At 40.8% G+C, this 14175-nt stretch overlaps 1 protein-coding gene and 1 long non-coding RNA gene across 3 annotated transcripts; one reads left to right on the top strand and one right to left on the bottom strand.

Annotated features, from left to right (window-relative positions):
* The first annotated feature begins 4240 nt into the window (after window positions 1-4240).
* On the top strand, window positions 4241-13610 carry LOC131970447 (tapasin-related protein-like). Of its 2 annotated transcripts, none has more exons than XM_059331843.1 (7): window positions 4241-4377; window positions 4937-5113; window positions 5402-5677; window positions 7983-8312; window positions 10974-11321; window positions 11419-11499; window positions 13161-13610. In XM_059331843.1, the coding sequence occupies exons 1-7, from the start codon at window positions 4332-4334 to the stop codon at window positions 13259-13261; spliced, it is 1359 nt and encodes a 452-aa protein (XP_059187826.1). In that variant the 5' UTR covers window positions 4241-4331; the 3' UTR covers window positions 13262-13610. The 2 variants fall into 2 exon arrangements, with proteins under 2 accessions (XP_059187826.1, XP_059187827.1); XM_059331844.1 differs by lacking the exon at window positions 13161-13610 and adding an exon at window positions 13038-13116 and having other exon boundaries at window positions 5396-5677.
* LOC131970453 (uncharacterized) lies at window positions 8160-10311 on the bottom strand. Its single transcript, XR_009394181.1, has 3 exons — window positions 10203-10311; window positions 10042-10114; window positions 8160-8299 (listed from the first exon to the last, which is right to left on the bottom strand). It is a non-coding gene; the product is annotated as an uncharacterized LOC131970453 (long non-coding RNA).
* Window positions 13611-14175: the final 565 nt, after the last annotated feature.

Below are 14175 nucleotides of genomic sequence, written 5' to 3' on the forward strand. Positions count from 1 at the left end.
TTTGAGCTTGGGAGGTGTTGATGAGGGCATCAGATGGCCTGTCTGTCAGTCAAAGAGCACAAATCTTTATATGTACATAAATGAATTTGATACATTGTATTCATATCTGCCAAGGGTTTGATAAGGAAACCTATTTTGGCACAGGGGTGTGCCAAACAATAAAATATAACTCATGGCAGCTCCTAAACTTTCCAGAGAACTCTTTCTACCAGGACTGTTCATTGTTAAGATTGGTTGTGAAATAAGCGTGATGTTTTGCTCATTTTGCTAGGTTTTGTGACACTTGATTTGTCACAATCTGCATTGCCTAGCCCCCATCATTTCCCTCTGCTTCCCCTCTAGTCGTCTGCTGTGCCCCCAACAGTGTTTGTACTGTACATATGTATGTGTATAGATACACACATGCTCTCGCCAGGTATGCATAAAGGCCAGTATAGTAAACAGTTAAAGGAAAAGGAGGTGCCTTCTTCTTGTGAAAGCAGACAAAGGCCTATTCCTCTGTACAGAACTGAATAAATGCTTTTTCTATGTAAAATGTGTATAGATTCATTTACAGGCACCCAGCAGTCTCTGGGCCTGTTTCTGATGTACTGTTCTTTTTCAGATGCATATCTGGGTTTCAGTTTCCCTTGTCCCTGTCATGAGCACTCTGAACCACGCAAAGCCTTTTACTGCACACAGTGAGGAGGGACAAATAAAGCTGACGGAAACCAACCGACTCTTTGCTCTGTACCATTTTCTCAACATGGTCTCACAAAAATCCGTGAAATAGCCACGGAATCGCTCAACTTTCCGTGAAACTGACACGGATTTCGCTACAATGCAAGTTAATGACAGTCATATCCCGTGGCTATTCCAACATACAAAGTGATTATGTACATTCACTGAGTGAATATTTAGAAAATAAAACATATTTTTCTCGCTAGAAATGTGATCAAAATCCATTTTTATGCAGAAACTAAGTCAAAATATTAATTTTTTCACTAAAAATGAGAGAACTGTCCGCCATGTTTTTTGTTCTGACCGCCGGGACCTTGAAAGTCACGTGACTTGGAACAAACCAATAGCCACGGGATATGACTGTCATTAACTTGCATTGTAGCGAAATCCGTGTCAGTTTCATGGAAATTTGGGCGATTCCGTGTCTATTCCACGGATTTTGAGTTAAGCGAAATCCGTGGCTATTTCACGGATTTCTGTGAGACCAGGTTCCATTTTCTCTATATGCTGTAACTGAACATGGACTGTTTTACATAAAGCATGGGTACCAAGTCTGCATTTTACCCTATAGACCCTCTAGAATCTTGAATGTACTTTATGTGCCCTCTTGTTAGCTCCTCTCCAGCTTGATCTGAATGCATTTTGAGGAAACCCGCTGAGTCATTACCTTGAAAAATGTAACAAGCACCGATTTGTCGAAGAGAAATGTTAGTGTTATAACTGTGTCCTTCACCAAGGGGTGTCTTTATGGAACACAAATACAGTCTTTGTTATTAAAAAATTAGAAAATTTGATAAGACGTCATTTTAGAGCTTGTTTTTTGTTGATTTCCCAGAGCATTTTTATGAAAATATCTCAACTAAAATTCCAAATATAGGATATTGATTATATAAATAAAAATATCTTGAAGATGATTAGACATATCACTGAAAAGGCTTCATAAACTATTAAGATATAGTTTGTGGGGCTTTTACTTTAAAAAAAAAAAAAAAAAAAAGTCTTGTTCAGGTTTCCTGTTAAGACACAGTAACCTCAGGATTTTAAACTACTAAACTACTCATAACTTCAAGTACAACTGATGCTACTAATTTACATCAGGTACCCGTTGCTTCCAGTACAACTCATTGTTGTGAAGCAGCGAGTGCCATAAAGTTCTTGTTTCTAAAAAACTAGGTCTATCCCAGGATTCCTGTAAACATCGATACTGTAAATGACCTTTAGCACAGTTCTTTCTGGTGTATTTGTATTAGCTAGTTGTTGTTTTTCATGTTTGTCTATTTTCTAGGTTTTTCACTATGTTGTAATATAAGATTTATTTTGTTTCACAATTATTTGTATTAAGTAGGCTTATAACAATTAACTTTAATATTGTTGATTTGGGAAATGTATTGAACTTTAATAATTGAGCCTAACTATTATTTATTTAATTTGGAACTACTTTATTTTGTTGTGGAATTACTTTAGCTTTTCCGGGAGAGGTATGTGCTTGTTTGGGCATGTGAGGGGACAAACTGTGGTGGTTGTTCTTGCCTGCACACCTTAGTAAACGGTGGAAACGTGAACTGGTCCTCGTGCTTTTCTTTTTTACCCACGAACCCATTCTCATAAATATGTTCACATATGGAAAGACCTGCGATACATTGTGTTGCTTTTATTTTGAAAAAATGCTTCAAGTGGCGTTCTGTGGGACGGGTGCTTTTATTTTGAAAAGAGTGATGGGAAATGGAAAGTTGTGATTGTGTGTAACAACCAGGCGGCAATCTCCGTGTCTGAGCAGGGAGGCAAACCAGGAAGTGCCTTAAGCTGCATTCTACCGAAAATTCCAGCAGGGGGCGCTAAGTTTGGCTGCAAAAAAATTCTGCCCATTCATTTCAGTGCAAAATTTGAAAACTTCTCACTTGATTTATTACCTCAGAATTTTTTTCAGGACAACACTATGGTCTAGTAAAATCTTCAAGACAATCTGATGTTAATAGTTCTAATAATGGCCCCATTTAGAAGAAAATAGAAGATAAAGAATCGTATGATTTGGGGCGGGGCTACCTTTGATTGACAGGTCACTAACAAGGCGAGCCGTCATCAGGAGAGAAGCAGAGCAATGTGTATCCACGGCAACGTGTCAACAGAGTTATATATAACGTTATATAGATAGAAAAGAGGACGTTTAGCGGTTTGGTCTCATAACTTTGACCCTTTCACTGTATTTTCACTCAATGTTTATTTGAACATTTGGTTCAGTAAAAATGTCTTGTTCAGCGTTTGTTTGGACTAACAGACACTCCAAGGAGTCGCTGCTCAGTTTTCTGAGGTCAGTAACGAATATTTTGTTTTTGTTGTTTCAAATCAATTAATCTTTAAGTCCCTATAAACACTCATACCAAATTTGAAGCACTTGCACCAATGCATTCTGGAGATACTGCACTCAACATTATCATGGCTGTCAGAGAGCCAAATGGTTTTGAATTTGAAAAAGCTGTTTGACACATTTGTTCAACTTGGTCTGAAGATCATATGCCAAGTTTCATGAAGATTGGACAGACTATGTGGCCCCCTAGAGGTCAAAGGTCACCAGATGTTTTGGGTTTCCCCAGGATGATGTCATGAGTCATATGATGATGTCATGATGTCATATGTACCAAGTTTGGTTAAGATATGCTAAAGGGTTACTGAGAAATGGGCTTACTTCCTGTTTGGTGACCTCACCATCAAGTTTGATTGGCTGTCACAGCCAAGTGCCTTTGAATTTCAAGAAGATGTTGAATGCATTTGTGTGTCATGGTCTGAAGATCATCTGGGCCAAGATTAGAGAAGATAAGACAAAATTTGTGATAAGAGAGGCCTTTTAAAAGGTTTTTGATCAAATCAAAGATGGCGGAAAATCCAATATGGCCGAAAACCCCCACTGAGGATGCATTGAGTTCGGATTGGCCCAAGGGTTCCAGTGATACCTCATTTGTGAAAAATGGATGAACGGGTCAAAAGTTAATAAACATTGAACTTTGACCTGTTGGTGGCGCTAGAGCTCTTGAGCTAGAGTTGATACACAGTATCACCACTTGAACCCAAGTAATGGGTGGTCTGCTGTTAAATTATTACAATATTGGGGAATTATTACATTATCAGGACTTGTGAAATGAAGGCTAACCTGATAATGTAATAACCTCCCATTAATGTTATACTTTATTACATTATTGGTTAAAAGTGTATTACATTATTGGGAAATGCACTTTATTACATTATTGAGAAGTTATTACATTATCAGGTTTTATTACATTTTCACTGGACTCAAGTGCAGATTTTTATTACATTAACGGGGTTATTACATTAACAAGAATTTATTACATTATCAGGTTCTACAAAACCTACAGGAGAAAATGTGAAAAAACTTGGATGACTCATTCTATCATTACACATATTGCAGTTTAGCATTATACATACATTTGAATAAATAAAATAAAATGCTTTGTCAGTGATATTTACAAACAGGTGACGTGAGCTGGCAGCTGAGCAAGTTCCTTCTCCTGTAAAGTGAAAGTGAAAGTTTCCCTTCAACTGTGAACAACTCGCTGTGCTCGAGCACTATAAGGAGACATTTCTACTAATGAAGAGTCATGAGTCTGATCTTGAAGATACTTAGTTACCTGTTTCTATCTGCAGGTACGTTTCTGTCTTCAGCTTTGTTATAGATTGTGACATTTTTATAACTTGTGTATCAGACATGAATGATATGACTACTGTGTCTTCTGTCTGGTTCTGTTTACTACTGTTCTATTCTATTCTTTTATATTCTATTTTATACTGTACTATAATATACAATACTATACTTTCTATACTATACTACCCTCTACCGTACTATACTATGCTAATATTATCCCATACTATACTACACTACACTGTGCTGTAATGTTCAATATAACTATGCAACAGTATGCTGCACAACATTATTCCTTTCTATACTATACTTCAATATTCTATGCTCTACTAAACTATACTGCATTGTTGTATCTATAACGTGAGATAGGATACTCCAGTAGACTATACTACACTGTACTATATTATAGTATACTGTGATGTAATATACTCTGTTATAGCATAGTATACCACACTATACTGTCCAATACTGATACTATACTAGACTACAATGTGCTGTACTATGCTATTATACATATACTGTACTATGTTAGCCGACTACACTGACTGATTCTGTCTCTTTCAGGTGTGCAGTGTGTCCATCAGGTATCATGGCTGCCCTGTAAGTTCTCTGATGAACATGTGTTTGTGAATAATGACAATCACACTGAGACTCAGCTCATCCATCGACAGGCTATGCTGCAGTTTGGTAAAACAGGAGACGCTCCTGTTAATCCACATGGTATCACTTTCCTGATCACTGGTAAGACATACTGCGGTTACAGAGTAACAGACTGAGAACTGTTTTCTAATGTATGCTATTTTGTCAGGTCTACATTACATTACATGTCATTTAGCAGACGCTTTTGTCCAAAGCGACTTACAATAAGTGCATTCAACCTGATGGTACGAGACATAGACCATAGGAATCAAGTAAGTACATAACTTTAAGAGCTAACTGTCATTGCTAAACGAGTGCTATATGTTAAGGAAGAAAAGAAGAGAAAAGAATAAGAGCTTTTTTTTTCTTTTTTTTTTTTCTTAGGTCTAGGATCTAAGGTGGACCTGCGGCGGTACATAGAGGGAGCAGAAGCAGAGCAGTTGGAGTGTGAGCTGCATAGGTACAGCACAGAGGGCATCCATGTCCGCTGGCCTGTCATGGGGGCGCGGGACTATAACCACTGGTTCAGCTGCACCCTCAGACACACCAAAGGCCTGTTCACAGTCACCAGCTTCCTCAGACACCCCTCTGACCAGCCCCCTCCAGGTCAGCAGGACTACCACAAATGGCCTCCCATCGGGGACAAAGAGATACTCACCACAACAGGTAACACTCAACACAATGTCTTTTATTTGAATGATTTTGGGATAAAACTTATATCGCAAGTTTAGATAGAAGTAGAGTAATATAGATTTAAGTATTCAGATCCCTTACTTCAGTAAAAGTACTAACACCACAATGTGAAATTACTTTACTTCAAGTGAAAGTCCTGCCCAAAGCTGAGACTCTTGTGGATTAAATGAGCCCAGTTTTTATTCATGTGTGATGATGCTCCTCCATAGGAGCCCATGAGTGTTACGCAGCACAGATACAGGACTCAAATGCAGCACTCTGGAGGCAGATACAGGAGGTAACCAGTCTTTATTGACAGGCAATGGTTCGGAACATGGGAGTTCAGTCAGGTAAGGCAGGCAAACAATCCAAAGGGATAAGGCAAAGGCAGAGTCCAAAAACAGGCAAGGGTCACAACCAAAAAGCACACTAGGAAAACGCTGGAGAGTAGGACACATGGTACACTAACAATCTGGCACTGGGGAAAGGGACACAAAGGGTTTAAATAGAGAGTCAATGAGGTGATGAGACACAGGTGTGTGATTAGGGGGGCGGGGCCACCACCAGGTGGGAAAGCTGGAGCCTGGAGTAGACAGAGGAGGGGCTGACTGTGACAATGAGAGCATTTCTTGAAACTTGGCAAAATGAGCTGCTGTGACCTCGAAGATAATCACAGCCTCATGAAACTTTACACCCAAAATTAGAGACTTTTTTATACTAGATATTTGTCTACGTTGTTGCAATGCTCTTGTTGTAATATTCTGGAGTGTTTTGATTTTTTAACCATTTTAATCCATTCTCAATAATGAAAAATGGCATAATTCAGCACCAAATGTGTGTGACAAATGATATCTACCCAAAAATTGCTGCAACAACTTATTACACATAGTTTAGGATGGTAATTGACTTCAGAAAGCCAAACATTAATGTTCTGACTAACTGATTAATCAGTCAATCGAGAGACTGATCAGAACAATTTGACACACAGTGCTGAGCTGCATCTCAAATTAGTCTTCAGATCCCAAGATTTCAGATGATGTACACCACTTCTATATGGTATTTGTTGACCTGCTATCTCCCCTGTTGGGCCTCGCAACGGGGCGTCAAATATGTTGGGGTATCTGGTTACAGATACCAATTGCCTCCATCACAGGTCACCAAAAATGTTGGGAATTAAGGATGGCTCTTTTATAAATCAATGATGACCTTGCACAGGGCGTCAAATATGTTAATAAAAGGGCGTTATCATAAATGCTATCCCTCCCATGAGGATACCAAATATGTAGGGATGAACCTGAGTGACACTTGTGTGGATCTCACGGATAAAAAGTGTGGTTGGATGGCTATAAGAATTAATAATTATCATAAATAATTATTAATTATAAGAAATTATATGACTTTGATTGTAACACGGAAATCACATAAATATACTTAAAACACACATATAAACCAGATCATTAATCACAGGTCAACTCCTTTATACTAAAGTCCTTGCTGATTGCTTATCTAAGCCAAGTTACATTACTCACGAATCCAGTTGAAAAGGAGGGGAAATCCTTTTTCAGTGGCGGGCGTGGAAAGAAGGAAGTTGAGTTGAATAATTTGCCGTCTTGCAAATTAAGTTGCTGGTTGTCCTTGTTGTTGAAGTGGAGCTTTCTCTGGCAGTTGCAATGAACTTTGTGTTCATTAATGCAACTTTGGTGCGCAGAGAAGGTCAGAGTTGCAGTTGTACCAGAATTACTCCTGGAAGGAAAGTAGGCCTCATCACAGCAGGGCTCTGCAGGAGATGAGGGGGGGCTGGCGATTCCAGGCCCCTGGATTCCCTCCTGAGGAGGAGGTGTTGCTTCTCTGGGGAGCGGTGGAGAAAGAGAGAGAAGGGAGGGAGGACTGGCCCCCTTATAGCAGACCAGTGGACCTCCTGTAGGGTCACCTGCCATTTTGTGAGTTGACTTAGAAAGTTGTTTAATTTAGTCTACAAATGTTAAAGTCCACAAATGAACCCAAGATTCACCTGTGGTACGATTCCAACACGCCCTAAAAATCAACTGCCCACAACTCCCACATTTCTATAAAATGAGGCCTAACAAATTTGTCTTTAGGGGTTTACAGTCTGTATAGCATACAGCACCCTCTGTTCTTTGATCCTCACTTTTGGACGAGGTAAAACTCTTAAAAAAAGTGGAGGGTTCCCCCTCCCAGGACAAACAGACCATATGTCAGTTTAATGGCAGCATGTTTTTATTTCTTATACCTAACCACATCTCTGCATGCCTCTGTCTTGTCACATCTGCATCTGTAGTCGCCATGGTCATTAAAACACAGACTCCATCAGTGAGAGCAGGCCTGGGCTCACAACAGAAGCTCCACTGCCAGTTTGCTGTTGACCACAAAGGACCAGACATCACTGTGGAGTGGGACTGGCAACATCGTGGAGAGAAAAGTCGACTCTTCAGTCATACCAGCCGCACAGGACAGAGCCAGGGGACTGGAGTTGGGCTGAGGGGCCTGGCAGGCGGGGATGCTTCCTATACCCTCCCATTCACCAAGATGAGCAGTGAAGGGACGTACAGCTGTTCAGTGTCAGTGAATCCAGTGTTGGTCAGCGTGGATATAAATCTGCAGATCCAAGGTGAGGAAGAGCCAAAGACACTCTCAAACAGTCACTCTGATATTTTGGGCTATTAATTGTCTCATTTTGATGAAAAAAAAGTATTTTCTGCACGAAAACGTCTGAAATGCTCTGTTTTAGCGCCTGTCTCTTTAAAGCCCTCTCCTGAAAAAGCCCAGTCTGCTATGATTGGTCAGTGTTTTTTAACTAATCCTCACACATATGCCTGGCGAGGTGACATGTGCGAAGTGCAGGATTTGAGAAAATTTGGGGTCAACCAAACATTTCACCTCATGTAAAGTTAGGCAGTTGTCTAAAAGTGCTGAGTCATGGTTGAGGAGAATTGGTGATAAAACACAACAGTAGTATGTAGAGACAGAGGTCCCTAAAACAGCTAAAATGCATTCAGAAATAGAGAAAACCAGATGGAGATCTATTGATGAGATCTGAAGATGTCGTAGCAGCAGGTGGCTTTCAGAAAGCTAAATGTACAAAATAACAACATGCAAGAAGCAAGAAATTAACACAAGGGATGATATGTAGTGGGCTAATTTATCGTTTCAGTCAAAAGCAACAAAGTCCCATGGGTGCAAAAAGTGCAGGATTGGAAGATTGTATGTGCAATTGCACAGCTGATCAAGGCCACATAAAAGTAAAAAGACTCAGCCAACAAAACACAACTCCCCGACTTGCTTCAAAAAAGTGTCAGCTCTTTTCCTCACATATTCTTTCTGTGGCGAGTGGGACTCAGACAGTAACTATTAAATCCTGCCGACAACGCCAAGTGTGGCGAGTGGAACTCAGACAGTAATTATTAAATCCTGTCAACAACGCCAAGTGTGGCGAGTGGAATTCAGACAGTAATTATTAAATGCTGTCGACAACGCCACCCAGAGGCGTAATTCCCCCAGGAAATTTTACCTGACCCTTTACAAACACCAAAGGTCACACAGGTTCCTTTAAGCATAGACAGAGACAGATCCAACTTATACAAAAATGTATTAACAAAATAGGTTTTTCTTTTTCTTTTCTTTAAAATGACATCATCACTATTATAGAACCATGCGACTGTAGTCAGTGTCTACTGTATAATCAAGGGCTAGTGGAGCAACGCTGGGGGCTCACCGGGGGAGGGGACACATCAAAGGAAGCGGGAAGGGTCCAAAACCAAAGCAAACCATACAAAACCACACGTGAAGTAAAAGAAATCAAGTCACCCCAATGCAACCCGCTCCTGCCCAACAGTGGAAACACAGTCAGTACACAGACCAGAGGGTTACAACAGAAACAAAATCAAAAATACATCCCCAAAAGTAAAATGAAATCCCACCCAATCACAATAAACAATCAAATGTAAACCCAACAGAATATTCACCATGAGGTGTAAGCCTAAATGCTCCAAAGGAAAGAAAGAAACAAAACAAACAAGAAACCCAGTTAGGGATGACTGAAAATAAATTTAACACAACAGGATAAATTCACACTCGTGTATGGTGCTGTTTTTATATTTTGCTGACTGTATGTCTACCTGTGCTCATACCTAAGACTCCAGAGAGAAGTTTTTGTGCATTAGAGTCATATAGTATATAAAGATTCACAGTAGAGACAGAACAGCAGCACGTGCCAGAGGTTGAGGACCAAATGTGGCGCTTGGTGCGCCGCCTGGCCTTTAGACCCTATAACATATAATAAAACAGTTATCAAATTGTAAGGGTGCTAAAATGAATTATAGCATCTCAGGCATACATACCACCAAGAGAGCACAGCTGTCACTCAGCGTGGATGAGAGGGGAGAGACACAAGGCCGCTGTGCACTTTGCCAGCTGCTAACCACAAGAAAAAAAAGAAAAACATCACTTGCCAAGCCAAGGGAGAAACCAGCCATCACTTTGTGAAGTCACGCCAGCCCACCTCACAGACTTGGTGAAGCTCAGGCCTTAAGCGAACTTCACCTGTAGCAAAGCTGCCGGAGAAAAGCAGTGCCTACAAAGCGAGACAATCAACAGGTAAAGCACAACTCTGTATTCTATGAATGCTCCGCACAAAGAATGGCACGTGCCTACCTTGTACTTGTACCTTGTAGTCAAATCGCCACACAGCCACGCCAAACTGCAGCAATGCCTAAGGACCAGACAACAGGCTCTGAAGACAGTCAAAGAGTGTGATCAGAGCAGCAGCCGGCCAACTTGATATTAAGGTGCACGGCCCTGTAATCAGTAATCAAGACGCAGAGGAGTAATTGCGCACCACCTGCTACCAATTAAGCGGGCTGGAAAGGAGGAGAAATGCAACCTGCCACATTTCCAATAGACAAAGGACATTTGTTTTCAATGCTTGGTGCGCTTGATAAAGCACAGTGTGGAAGCAAAGCAATGCATGAAAAATTGAACAATGTTGCAACGAGTCCACCAGACTTTATATGTGGAAGTAACCTTCGCCTCTAGACACAAACATAGCTGTCTGAATCCCTCAAATATTGTTTTGATTGACTGATTTGATTGATGTTAGTCTACTCTATAAACTGTCAGAAAGCATTAAAGCTGTCTATAGAAGTAACTGTCCCTTTTATAAACATAGTAGACTTTGCATGCAGCATTTGCAGCTGGAGTCAAACTCATCAGAAACCTCTTGCTGAAAATGACTTGAGAATTCTGATTACATTTTATTCTTCCCTGTCCTCAGAGCGTCCCCGTGTCTCCCTCAGCACTGGATCCACTCTGTCACTGCTGGAGGGCGAGGACCAGAGGGTTTTCTGTGATGCGGAAGGTTACTACCCTCTGGATGTGAAGATAGATTGGTACGTGCAGGACCCACCAGTGTCGGACCAGAGGGTGGGAGCCCCTCTTCCCAAGCTGCTGGAGAACGTTCTTCAGTCCAGCCACAAAGAGAAATGGGACAAGACCTACTCGCTGACGGCTTTCTTCTACCTCCGGGCTTCACTCAGGGACTCAGGGAAACAGTTCACATGCAGCGTCTCCCACCAGTCCCTGAGAGTTCCCATCAAAAAGAGCTTCATCCTGACTGTAGAGGGTGAGTGGAGTCATTGTTCTGTAGTACTGTCAGCTACCACACTGTGGCAGCAGAGGAACAGATCTGACACCTAACATCACCTCTTTTCTTCTCTCAGATCCAACCAGACGGATTCTTATGCTCTCTATTGGCGTCTCTGTGGTCATATTGATGGTCTTCCTGTATTTGTTTCGTACACGTGAGTGTGGAGTCAATCATACAAGAGTTTGGGACTTGATTCATTGTGACTCAATAGGGATCTTTTTGTGCAGGGCTGATTTCCAGGTTTAACAAGTGACATAGTAGTAATGATTGACAGCGATGCAGAGTTAAATGGCATTGTCACACACTGGGTGGGAGGGAGGAGATGTTGATGGCCTAAACAAACGTCAGACTTTCACCCAGAAAGGTTTGTGTCAAAACAAAAGTGAACGACTTTTTACGTGACTTCAGTGGCTCACTTTACCCTCGTAACTACTTCACTTCCAGCATTTCCGGTACATTTATTTACTGTTGCCTCCACTGGCTCCCCATCCGTCACCGCATTGACTATAAACTTCTTCTAACTGTTTACAAATCCCTCCATGGTCTGGCCCCTACATACCTGTCTGACCTTCTGCACCACCACACCCCCTCCAGAGCTCTACCGTCAGCTGACCAGCTGCTGTTGGAGGTGCCCAGGTCCAGACTAAAAACAAGGGGCGACAGGGCGTTTTCAGTAGCAGCCCCCAGACTCTGGAACTGCTCCCCACATCCGTGCAGTGCAGTCACTAAATGTTTTTAAATCTCACTGACAAAACCACCTCCTTTCTCTTGCCTTCTATTAAAGTTTTTTCCTCCGGCAAGTGCTAGGGAATAGTGTCCCCTAGTAATCCCATGGTGCTTTTAAAATTATCCCATCTTCTTTTAATTTATTTTAAATTTAATGTTGTTTTGTTTTTTGTTTGTTTCTTTTTACCTTTGTCAATTCTGTATTTTATTGCACTTTTTGCACTTTTATGTGAAGCACTTTGGTGCGGCTCAGCCGTCTGTAAATGTGCTATATAAATAAATTTGACTCTGACTTTGACTTTGACAGAGCGCATTTAAGCCCCGCCCCCACCGGTGGGGAAAACAATCCATTGCTCTCCACAACTTTGGATTGAAAGAAGGAGCTTCTTTGACAATTCTGCCTGTTAGCAAACAGCAGAAAAATGTCTAAAAGCTGCTGTATAGTGAAATGCACTACCAACAGGATAAAGAACCCATAACTAAGTTTTGACAAGCTGATGAACCGAAAAACTGAACTTTTAGGAAGAACAAAAGTAGATACAGACAGAAATCTGTGCGATCATGAAACTCAGTGTATTTAACGTTAACTTATGTATGCAGTGCATTTTGTAACTGAGTTATACACTCACTGGCCACATTATTAGCTAGCAAGGTGTTCCTAATAAAGCGACACATGGTGCAGCAGTTTGTGAAATACTCACACCAACAACCATGCCACATTCAAAGTCACTTAAATCTCCTTTCTTCCTCATTCTGATGCTGCTTTGAACTTCAGCAGCTCGTCTTCACCAGGTCTACATGTCTAAATGCATTGAGTTGCTGCCATGTGATTGGCTGGTTAGAGATTTGCAATAACAAGCATTTAAATTAGGTGTACTTGTTTTATTCATAATCACTGATAATATGATTTTGGCATATGAAATGTTGATGCTTGGAAAAAATAATTGCCATTTCTTTTCTTCATAGGAAGAAGAACAGTCATTAAGGCAGCAAGTTTGATTTAACCATCGCCATTGTGTGTGTGTGTGTGTGTGTGTGTGTGTGTGTGTGTGTGTGTGTGTGTGTGTGTGTGTTCGTTCTGAACTGAAGAAGCTACACGGAGCTGCCATGAAAGACTCAGCAGACAAACTCAAAACAGCAGTAAGGCAGCCTGTCCTCCTCACTCCTCCCTTGTACATTTTCTGTTTTAGGATGTCTCAGATGTTTGATTTGTGTTTGTTTTAATTTAAGAGGAATTTTGGTTTAAATGAAACTGAATGTTTTTTTTTTCGTATTTATTGTTACACTGATTTTGCTCATGCTAAAATCTTGATGTTAAGGTAAATGATTGATCTTCTGTGTGAACACTGTTAAACTGATGAAAATGAAGCTGTCCCAGTTTAAAATCACATCTTAAAGTACTCTTAACTAGAGCCCGACAGATATTAGATTCTTCAGACCGATGCCGATACTGATATGGTGGCTGATATTGTAATTTTTTGAGCTGGAATGAAAATAGACCTTTTTAAGTAGATTGTGCACTGACCAGTGTTAAAATAATTGATTATTTTCTATATTGGTAAATTATTTTATGCTTGATTTCTGCTTCTCTGTTTGACTCCCTGGTGTCTGTCTCTGTGTCTGTCTCCGTTCTCTGTCTCTGTGAGTGACGCAGGTCACTATCAAAGGTCAAACCTTGAGTGTAATAAATATATGTGAGACAGTAAAAATCCTTTGGCCCTGTAACACACACTATCTTTGTAAGACAAAACAAGGCAGTAGGTTTTTTGTTGAATGTTCTGGAGAAGAGGCCACGTCAGGATGGCCTTGTCCGGGGCAGCAAGCAACCAGGTGGCATTGACGTGCCGTTGTATTAATTAAAACTGGCGAATCGGCGAGTGAGGAGGGCGGAACTTCCTGGAAGAAATCGACCAGCATGTTTTGTAAACAAATGTTAGTATTTTAATGGGTTCAGGGAGAGAGTCGTGGTTCAGACTTCATGAACTGAAACACGTCTGTTTGTATTCAGGGACATGAGTTTTTGAACCCGGAGATCTCTGTAAAGTGCACATTTTTTGACGTATTGTAATAAACTTTTGTTAAACTGAGAAACTTGGACGTCTCC

The sequence above is a fragment of the Centropristis striata genome, chromosome 4 (assembly GCF_030273125.1).
Source record: "Centropristis striata isolate RG_2023a ecotype Rhode Island chromosome 4, C.striata_1.0, whole genome shotgun sequence".
NCBI lineage: Eukaryota > Metazoa > Chordata > Actinopteri > Perciformes > Serranidae > Centropristis > Centropristis striata.

Excerpts from the sequence above, each read along its gene's own strand:
- LOC131970447 (XM_059331843.1), top strand. The coding sequence starts at position 4,332 with ATGAGTCTGATCTTGAAGATACTTAGTTACCTGTTTCTATCTGCAG. Across the intron at positions 5,678-7,982 it reads AGAGATACTCACCACAACAG|TCGCCATGGTCATTAAAACA; the intron begins GTAACACTCAAC and ends CTGCATCTGTAG. Across the intron at positions 11,322-11,418 it reads CTTCATCCTGACTGTAGAGG|ATCCAACCAGACGGATTCTT; the intron begins GTGAGTGGAGTC and ends TTCTTCTCTCAG.